The 10,783-nt window shown below is 35.2% G+C and overlaps 2 protein-coding genes across 2 annotated transcripts; both read left to right on the forward strand.

Annotated features, from left to right (window-relative positions):
- Window positions 1-2,169: 2,169 nt before the first annotated feature.
- On the forward strand, window positions 2,170-4,717 carry SARC_09985 (40S ribosomal protein S16). The gene is made up of 3 exons (XM_014295981.1): window positions 2,170-2,261; window positions 3,028-3,176; window positions 4,372-4,717. Exons 2-3 carry the CDS (start codon window positions 3,033-3,035, stop codon window positions 4,660-4,662), a joined length of 435 nt encoding a protein of 144 aa, XP_014151456.1. The 5' UTR covers window positions 2,170-2,261; window positions 3,028-3,032; the 3' UTR covers window positions 4,663-4,717.
- Window positions 4,718-7,832: 3,115 nt separating this feature from the next.
- Window positions 7,833-9,640, forward strand: SARC_09986 (nucleoside diphosphate kinase B). The gene is made up of 4 exons (XM_014295982.1): window positions 7,833-7,962; window positions 8,234-8,363; window positions 8,965-9,140; window positions 9,472-9,640. The coding sequence occupies exons 1-4, from the start codon at window positions 7,928-7,930 to the stop codon at window positions 9,578-9,580; spliced, it is 450 nt and encodes a 149-aa protein (XP_014151457.1). The 5' UTR covers window positions 7,833-7,927; the 3' UTR covers window positions 9,581-9,640.
- The last annotated feature ends 1,143 nt before the right edge of the window (window positions 9,641-10,783 follow it).

Raw genomic sequence — 10,783 nt, forward strand, 5'->3', positions numbered from 1 at the left:
TATATAAGTAATTCATATATACATGCATACTTACATACAAACATATATGCATACAAAAATATAAATACAAGTGAATATATATATACATATATATACAAAATTAAATGTATACATACATACCTATATATATATATATTATATTTACAAATACATATACATGCATATATATATATATATACATGCATGTAAAATAGTATAAATACATCCATATATATATAAAACAAATATATGTTTATATACCTACATAAATATATATATCAAAACAATTATAAATATTTGTGTAGAAATTTCCGTACATATATATATAAATATATACTTTTATATTTCACATACTTGTATGTAGGCGTATACATATGTATATCTATTTATGTATATATATATGTATACTATATATGTAGATATATATATATACTATATATGTATATATATATATATATACTACATCTAGAAATACCATTCTTTAAGCATCCTCTCGTATATATATATATATATATATACATACATACATATATGTATTATTCAATATATATATATACATAAATACAAACACACACACACTCATATATAACTGTAGCTATAACTAATTGTAACAAATATATATACATATACGTATATATACACAAATATAAATATACATACATAAATATATATATACATATATCTGTCCGTTTATGTTTACATACAAATACGTATATTATGGTGTACATTCACTTACGCGCAAGCATACATATACATACATAAGATGCGTGATACGTGTGTACACATGCGTGAAGTTAACGCTCACGATCAAGTCTTTTGACGACGGATCATTGCAATTCCATAAATTGGTCCATGTATTTATTGATAATGTTAATATTAAAAAATATTGGTTAGACAGTGTAGAGTGTGTTACTGTATGTATTGGACCTACATACGATTTTATTTGTTATTTTGTTCATTTTAGGAGGCTATTTTTTGGTATAAGGAGGCTATGTATTGTTATAAGTAACAGTTCTTGCATGTGTTACGTATAGGTTTAAGTTTATGAATATGAAAATGAATAAATGTATATATATATATATACATATGTTGGTGTATACACAAATATGTATATACAAATATATATATATATATATATTTATATATAGGTATAGATTTAGATATAGATATCCATATCCATATGTAACCAAACTATCATTTTTGACTATAACTTGGTTGTTGCCAAAGATTGGTACCAAAGCTAATGCCGGCAGACAGCAAGTTTAACTTCGAAAAAGCACAAATGCAAGCCAGCCACATGGCAAAGATTCTCGAAAGTAAACAAGAGGTTATACAGAATTAATTCGAAATAAAATATATATATAAATAAGTATACATCCTGAATTGAAGTAGGCTGTGAACTTGTGAAGGCTCACAATACATCTGTGATGATGTCCAACTGTCCTTAATGAAGATGTGTATGAGAAGACGTATTGATATTTGGTTTGATTTGAAAGTTGTGACTTGTGAGTTTGCTGCTCTAAAAGCTATAAAGCGGGACCGTACCGGTTTCGAAATAATATGGGAACTTAGTAAAATGTCCTTAGGTTTTTTTAGTATCAAATTCGGATCATTCCTATTTCAAATAATTCTATTTTCAAAGTTGTAGACATTCACTCTACTTTATAAGAGGGAGTTATTTATTTAAAAAAAGTATATATAATATAAATAGGAATGAGTTGTAGAAAGCATTAAGGTCGTAAAACCCTAAAAAATGGCACATGAAAGTACCTACCGTATCTTAATCTCATTCCATTAGTCTAATCGAAAAGTTGAATGTCAAAAGCGTATATATATAAAAATTAATTCATAAACTTCAAAACGTTGTTGTTCAAAAGAGAGGAGAGCTATAATCCTATTTGTTACTTTGAAAAAAACGGACATCTCTAGGCAAAAGCTAATGAACAAATTTAAACCTCAGATCTCCGAACACAAGAAACCTTTTTAACGTAAACGTATATTTATCAAGCGCATATCGTTCGTTACAACGCAAACGTATTTGGGGGCTAGCCATCTGAATCTATGAACTGTGGTATAACCCTAATTTCAATTTTCAATGACCTAAAAAAATATAAATTTTGAAATTATCGGCTGGTCGCGTGTGTCACTAAATCTCAAAATATTATAATTCGGAACAGTTGGCGTTGATGTGTGCGCGTGTGTGGTTTAAAGCTTAGCCAGTAGGGGTAGTCTTAAAAGGTCAACGGCGGTAGTTACAGTTCTCTCTTTTCTACGTCAGTTAGGTATGTATGCATGGATATACGTGTTTATACAGACATAGAAAAGATGATACACCCCTACGATACAATATATTGAAGCATGTAGGATATTAGTGTACACCTCAAGGATGGTTGTGAGAGAAGGGTTAAGGGCGTTCACAAACAGTACTGACTGCTCTACGATCTTTCTATTGGAATATTTTAGAAAGTGACGTGCATCATCGCACAGTATCGTGTTGACAATAATAGCGCATGCAATATACACGAAATCCGACATCAAAACAACTACAATACGTCAACCGATTATCAGCTCGGTCGAACCAATCCTGTAGGATACGTACCAGTAGTCTGATGGCAGCAACACCATGAATAAGATTGAACAGCAAAATAATAGGATCGTGTAGGCGAGACGATTGCAGCCAAATCCGGGAGTCGTCGTCATATATCTAACTGTAATACTGTACCAATTATATACATCAGGATATGCGCACTATCTGATCACTTCTCCCTCGAATGTGATTTGCATGAGGATAGTTGTATCTACTAACGTTCATGGTAGTATGTATACGGTAGCAAAGTATACCACTCTCTTTTGGGGTTGGACTGTACACACGCATATATCTGGCTTATTGTCGGGTATTTCGACTTACAAACACTCAACAACTCTCTAACTTGAGCAAATCACATACAATACACTTCTTACACAGACAGCGTGGCATTCCATTCCCTATCATACTATATCTATTCACCAATTTCTCCAATTATATGAACCATTTCTCAAATTATACAGACATTATGGCTACTACTATCGAGTCTGTCCAGTGCTTTGGACGCAAGAAGACTGCCACCGCTGTGGCTTTCTGCAAGCGTGGTTCCGGTCTAATCCGTGTCAATGGTGCCCCTATTGACCTGGTTACCCCTCAGATCCTTAAGCTTAAGGTATGTTATTTCACAATGATATATTCACACGGTAGAAATACTTGTGTACCTCCCTTTGTTAATTATACATATAATTGCCACAACGACTGTATTTCATTTACCATGCTTGTTCGGTGTCTGTGCGTGCCAATTTGTGAGCGGCTAATAGCTTGTGAAGTTTGTTGCGTGATAGTCAGATGTTATTAACACTTTTCTTTCTGGGCTGTCGAGCTATACGTGTTCCATTGTATTCGTATTCAACAACACTGCTGATTCGTGCTTGGGTGTGTTTATCGTGTATTAGTGTGTTTTTGTTTATATGTACGAGTCTTTACATTTATATGTACCGAGTGTTTACATTTTGTATTTGAGTGTTCACATTTACATATACGAGCGTTTACATTTAGATGTACGAGTGTTTTCATTTAGACGTATGAATGTTTACATAATGTTTACATATACATGTATGGGTGTGTTTACATATAAATGTTCAAGTGTGTTTGTTTGTGTTTACATATACATGTATGGGTGTGTTTTCATATACATGTAGAATGTGATGTGAACGAGTGTCTTCATATGCATGATTTCTCTTTGCAGCGAAATGCAAACGATAGTTTGTTGATATGATTTGGTTGTTGTTTAGATTGCTTCTAGTGGATATGGGGGGCTGTAGTTGATTGTTGCGCGCCGTCGAAAAGTACATAGACATTGCACAGAACGTCTGATTTATTAAATATATATAGATTAGTACATCGCTAGAGGATGGCTTTATTATCTTATGGCCTGAAAAACGTGTGTAAGCGAAAATGCGAGACTTCCCACGGGTAAGGCACACGAGTGTTGTCATACGATTGCTTCGTTTGAATTGTGATTGGGGAGACAAAATGGTCTTACAGAATACGACTGTGTGCATATGGACCGCAACTCCATTTGCGTGTGTACTGCTCTTTTGTATGCATCATGCATGATACATTCATACAGAGCGTGCTTGTATACGTAAATACGTAGTCTAGTATGGAGCTTTGTGTAGAGTTACGTTTGCATGCTTTAGGTAGCCATAATAGAATGTGGCATCATGTGTATACAAAAATCAAATATGAGTTGTGATATGTACACATGGTGGTAGACCCGTGTTGTCTGAAGCATATACCCTATGGCCTTATTGATACGTGTCATAGACTTATATTATAAATCGCGCTATACGTGATCTTCCCAGGTTATGGAGCCTCTTCTAATCCTTGGCAAGGACAAGTTCGCTGATGTAGACATCCGCGTGCGCGTCAAGGGTGGAGGTCACACTTCACAGATATACGCCATCCGTCAGGCTATCGCCAAGAGCATCGTCGCTTTCTACCAGAAGTACGTTGACGAGGCCTCCAAGAAGGAGATTAAGGATCTATTGTTACGTTACGATCGATCGCTCCTAGTTGCCGACCCCCGTCGTTGCGAGCCCAAGAAGTTCGGTGGACCAGGTGCCCGTGCGCGTTTCCAGAAGTCATACCGTTAAATGGGTTGTGGGCGTATGGTTAGATTATCAGTAAAGTATAATTGACTGTAGAGCATTCGCAATGGTGTTGGAGATGCTTGTACGTGTGAGAGAGATTGTACTGGCAGTTGGGTTATGATTATTGGACATTTTATGTTATGGTCATTTACGATCAAACTGAAATGTTAATTTAGTATACACCTTTTAAATGGCACACCGTTTCCCGAATACATAGCGCCATGTTTTTGCATTACTAATAGTATTAGCATTTGAAATGTCGTCACAAGAGTTCCAGTATATATATATATATAATATTGTTAAAACATGTTTCTAATGCGTGTGATAGTAAATATATATAGTGTTGATACTTGTTTATATCGCATTGAGCTAATTACGTACGTGATTCATAATGTATATAATGATCATATTCTTGCGCAGATATGTAACGTCTATTTTTCGTCAAATGATCATCCCATGTTATGTCATTACCAGAATATTTTGGTGTGTGCTGTGAGGTCGAAACAGCATGCAAAAAAAAAACAGCTTGTAAAATTTGATATGCTTCAACTCTTTAGTGTACACGTCATTTTTTTGATATATATATATAATGACATGTAAACTAAGGGTTTAAGCATACAGTTTCCATATATATATATATTATTTATGGCACATTTATATTTATATATATATCTGTATTTGTATGTGTCAGTAAGTGTGGGTATATGTATACTATGGTAGATTTATATATACATTTATATTTGTAGGTGTATATGTATACTATGGTAGGATTTAATTACGTTACGGTCGATTTTAGAAGAAAATGGACAAGTCAGGAAAAATTGCAACATGTATGTCTGCCTAAGGGTAGATTTCCGGAATAGCTTTTTTTTATTGCATTCAGTGTATGGTTTTAGAACATCTCAAACGCCTTGGATCTCGAAAGTATTTGCAATACAACTATGTACGCAAGTGTGTCCGGAAAATTACTGCTTAGCACACACTGGTGGTTATTGTGCAGAGGATGGCCGGGTGTATGACGACTGAAGCATCATCACTTTTCCAAGTACTGCTAGAAAGCATCATTACCTTCTGCTAATACGTTCGTTTTTCTAAATCTGGGCCCGACCTTTAGTCCAATTCCAAACCAATAAAAGTTGAAACGATTGTATGAATTTTGCTGCGATTATTGAATGTCACTTAACATACAACTTGTAACGCAGAATACAAACTATATTCTCAGTATATGGCTCAGCAGAGCCCGATAATATGTCACGTTCAAATTGAGAATGCTATTTCGAATAGGGGTAGTAATATATATATGTATATATATAAATATATATATATATATATGTATGTGATTGTGATATATATTTGTACATATACGTACATACATACTTATGCATATATAAATGTATATATACAAAGATATATATAAAGACATTTATATATATGTGTGTGAGATATATAGATATATATATAAAGATATATACATATATATATTTATATATCTTTATGTATATATATATATATATCTTTATATATATATATATATATATATCTTATGTCAGTATATATATATATTTATTCATATATTTATATATACGTATACACAGACACAGACATATATATAAAAATATTTATAGGGTGGCTTATTGGTACAAGTATATAGAGATTGGTACCTGATCCTTAAACTTGACTGGAGGAGAAAAAGCCGGCGCTTCGATGCATACATTTACGCATGTTACTCGAGAATATCAAATCTGTCAATTGATATATATATATTTTTAGAATACAATCGGTAGTTTCGATTTCATATCTAAACATATATCTAAATAAGCAGCAATCCTCGTGGATAAGTGGATTTAAAAATTTAAGCAGTACACCTCGTGATTTTGCAGTCATTGCATGGAAATAAATTCGTGGATTTAAACCAAAATGCACAAGCATAGCCGACTATCAGAGTTTAATGATAAGTTTACACAAGTATCACATCTGCCTGCACTTGAAGCACGAACTACTCCTATTTCGCGATCCGCATGATCACAAAAATAATACTCTAACTAGAATAGTATAGCAATCGTATGCCATTACCAATACAATTAAAACTAATAGCATGCCGCAATCGCGGTGCATGTTTTCTTCCGGCGTATGAAATCTAGGTCTATTATATACATTTTCTAACTTCCGTGTGTGTTTGATTCCCCTGTATATGTAATTTAATTTTAGGATCATAATCGAACTCGGCCTTAGCGAATATGTACTCAGTTGTGTGTACGATTCGGAAATTGCTGTACATGATTCTCTCGATGTTCACTGTTGCGAGCCATTGAATAATTGAAAGTACAACCACTCAACAGTTGAAATATTTATTTTATAGCACATTGATTTAAGTCCTAAGGACTTGTCCGTTCTCCCGTAAATTTTACACTTTTAGTGGGTCATGATATATTAGTACATATCTTTGTCTCATGAAGACTCGAACAAGATGCAAATTGCTCTAGAATAGTCTCAGAGACGCAGACTCAGACTCATAGTCGCAAGACTCGCAAGTCGCAAGTCGCAACTATAATAGCAGGCTCGCAGTTCGCACACAAGATACAGGTCGCAACGTATTATTTATTTAGAAGCGGCAAGTCCAGCAGCTCACTCGCTCGCGGTATGGGCAACAGGGCATCCCGCGGACCGCGTGAATGGATTCTTAATTTCTAGCCAATTGGTCGGCTTTATTCTAATTATAGACTGCCACAGCCGCATTGGTGGAGGTTTCATTGACTCTAAAAGTTTATTTTGCCGAAGCAACCAATTGGCTGTTTCTATCAGAACCATGCTGTACTTGCGCCACATGGCGTATGTATTTATTATGGTTCCAACTTCCAACCAAGAATGGCGATATTTCACTGACAGCACTGGTAAAGCTAAATATATTTGCGACCACTAGTGGGGACTTGGGAAGTTGGGGTCTGGGCGCTCTGGTCTCTGGGGAGTGGGGAGTGGGGACTCTGTAGTCACTAGTAGTCTGGACGTTACTGGAGTCTAGTAGACTCTTGAGTCCAGACTCCAGAGTCTGGGCCCTCTCTAGAGTAGAGGGCCTTGTCCCTTGAGGCTTGGGGCTTGGGCCCTCGCGAATTGACACGATGCCCGATGGTCGAAACTCGAGCGACGCTCTCTGTTCTGTTTGGGGTTGAGATAGAGTCTGATGAGAGAGAGACCTAAAAACATAAAATAAACAAAGTCCCTGAGGCGCAGTTTAGTTCCGAGTATCATATTTCAAAACAACACAGACAACATGGAGCGTACTTTCATTGCTATCAAGCCCGATGGGTAAGTGTTGTGTTTTCAGCTTTCGACTGTTATTGTACAAAGAACAAAAGTGTGTACTACTGCTGTGAACAATTGGCTCCACTTGTATAATCGGATTCGCTTATTCATACCTACCATTGCTTGCACACGATTGTTTTTATCTAATCCATATCGGATTATATTATACTAGAAAGTAGAAAGCGAAAACAAACACCGAATTGAGAATATAAAACAATGCATATACAAAGACGATATATTTGCAAACAGTAGTACACTACTCGTCCGTTCTCAGTGTGGCCCGTGGACTGGTCGCTAAGATTATCAAGCGTTTCGAACAACGTGGATACAAGCTTGTTGCCCTGAAGATGGTCAAGCCCAGTGACGCTCACCTGCGCGAACACTACGCTGATCTTGCTGGAAAGGCAAGTACTTCCACTTGTATATACTTTTTTATTTCTCATTCATCCTGCGGTGACCCTGTAAGGTCGTGTTTAATTGGAACGGAAACTTGTGTTTTGCTTCTAGTTGAACTAAGTGGTTGTATACAGCTCGAATATGTTTTAAATTGAAATCCTTCCGTGTTTAAGGCGGGATTCGAATATCAGTGTGTAGTAGATCTGTGTATGTATTGATCTATAGCTTTGATAATGCAATCGTTCGAGAGCAATTTAGGCCATACAAGTCAAGCGTTCTCTTCCAATTGTATACAATATTGTTCTATATTGAAGAACTTTATGTTCATGTGCAAATTTGGATATGGATGAATACTTGGAAATGGATGTGGAATGTGGTAGTTACGGTCCATTGACGGACGAGCTATGCGGATGGTTAGTGATGTATATTGAACAAACGATTGTTTACAGGCACGTGATGAATGTTTATATATGTTAGACTACCGAGACTACTTTTGCGGAAAACATATTGCTGATGCCTAGTGAAGAATCGTATTGAAATATGAGGCCACAGTGACTGTGACACACGCCCGTATTAAGCATATCGATTGTGGTATCTATCTATGTTTAGGGATTTTTCAACGGTCTTATCGAGTACATGAAGTCAGGACCTATTGTTGCTATGGTATGGGCTGGAGAGAACGCTTGTGCCGGGGGTCGTATGCTTCTAGGTGAGACCAACCCTCAGAGCTCACTTCCCGGATCCATCCGTGGTGACTACTCTCTGACCATTGGACGAAACATCTGGTACGTTCTTCTGATATATATAATTATTGTATACAAGTTTGATGTTGCGTATGTAATTTTTAATAGCTGTACACGTGTTATATTTAGATTTGTTTTGTAAACCTGATGTATGTGAAGGCAGGCGTTTCAACAATTGCTGCAATGAGGTCGAGTATTGTACGCTCATAATTTTATGTAAAGGCACGTGATAATATCAAATATGTTAGACTACCGAGACTATTTATGCGGACAATATATTGATGATGCCTTCTACAAATCGTTTAGATGAAGTCATTGCAAAAATGAACTTTAGAGCTGACAATCAACACTTTGTTATCACATTCATACTCAGCCACGGATCTGACTCTGTTGAGTCTGCCGAGAAGGAGATCGCCCTTTGGTTCGGAAAGGACGAGATCTGCGACTGGGAGCTTCCCGTACACAGTCTACTCTACGAGTAAATTTTTCTGTTCAACTTAGTAGGCTATGTATTTTAAATCAATAAATACATGGGACACATATCGTTGTACTTCTAATATGTATATATATATGCCTTCGCGACATCAGAGTCAGATGCTAGTTGCATAGATCAGCCCGCGCTCACCCCAGCACCGATTCCTACTGCGTACGGAGCAGATATATATATATTTGAATAGATCCATGCAGCACACACTATCGACAGAAGGGGCTCTTGTCTGGTATTCTATCATAGCCTTCTAAATGACACAGGGCTATGGTTCTATGGGATTTTTAGCACGAGGTCGGCGAATTTTTTGAGCTCACTGCTACGACGGGCACATTTAAGTCATAGAGTATTATTCAGTAGGTGTGCAGAAAGGTCCATATCTATCGATAGTGTCAAACGACACACACGATCAACAGACTACAGTATCGGCAATTCTTACAATGACCTTGTAGATCGCGAACTTACTGTAACCAAATCGGCAAATATTTTGATCTTGCTGATATAGGCAGCAGCGCTTAACACACAGTTTAGAACCACATGTAATCGAGTATATTACAAAATTTAAATGGCACAGACAAACAATAGGCGAGCAAGTCAAACACTCTTAGACTAAATCGCACTTAGGATCCGCTGCAAGATTGATGAATACTTTATATAAATGATATATATATATATATATATGCATACATACATACTTATACATATATATATATATATATATAATACACACACACACACATATATATATTCTAATATATACATACTACACACATACATACACAAATACACACATTCGCTCACACACACATATACATGTATGTAGGACATTTGTCTATATACATACATATATACATATATATATATAAATATATATATAGATGCAATATATATATATACAAATACATATAAATATATATATTCATATATATATATATATATATATATATATAAATATATATATACATACATGAAAATATATACATATACATATATATAATATTTAATAAATATATATATATATATATATTGATAGATGGATTAATAGATATATTAAATAGCTAGATAGATATGTTGATAAGACATATTATTTAGATGATCGATAGATTAATTGATATATTGATAGATAATAACATAAATACACTCACACACAACTGTACACATCAATATAGATATATATATATATTATATAATATATATA

This window comes from Sphaeroforma arctica (assembly GCF_001186125.1).
Source record: "Sphaeroforma arctica JP610 unplaced genomic scaffold supercont1.1101, whole genome shotgun sequence".
NCBI lineage: Eukaryota > Ichthyosporea > Ichthyophonida > Sphaeroforma > Sphaeroforma arctica.

Coding starts and splice junctions, on each gene's coding strand:
- SARC_09985 (XM_014295981.1), top strand. CDS start 3,033: ATGGCTACTACTATCGAGTCTGTCCAGTGCTTTGGACGCAAGAAGACT. Junction 3,177..4,371: donor CTCAGATCCTTAAGCTTAAG/GTATGTTATTTC, acceptor TGATCTTCCCAG/GTTATGGAGCCTCTTCTAAT.
- SARC_09986 (XM_014295982.1), top strand. CDS start 7,928: ATGGAGCGTACTTTCATTGCTATCAAGCCCGATGG. Junction 8,364..8,964: donor ACGCTGATCTTGCTGGAAAG/GCAAGTACTTCC, acceptor ATCTATGTTTAG/GGATTTTTCAACGGTCTTAT. Junction 9,141..9,471: donor ACCATTGGACGAAACATCTG/GTACGTTCTTCT, acceptor ATTCATACTCAG/CCACGGATCTGACTCTGTTG.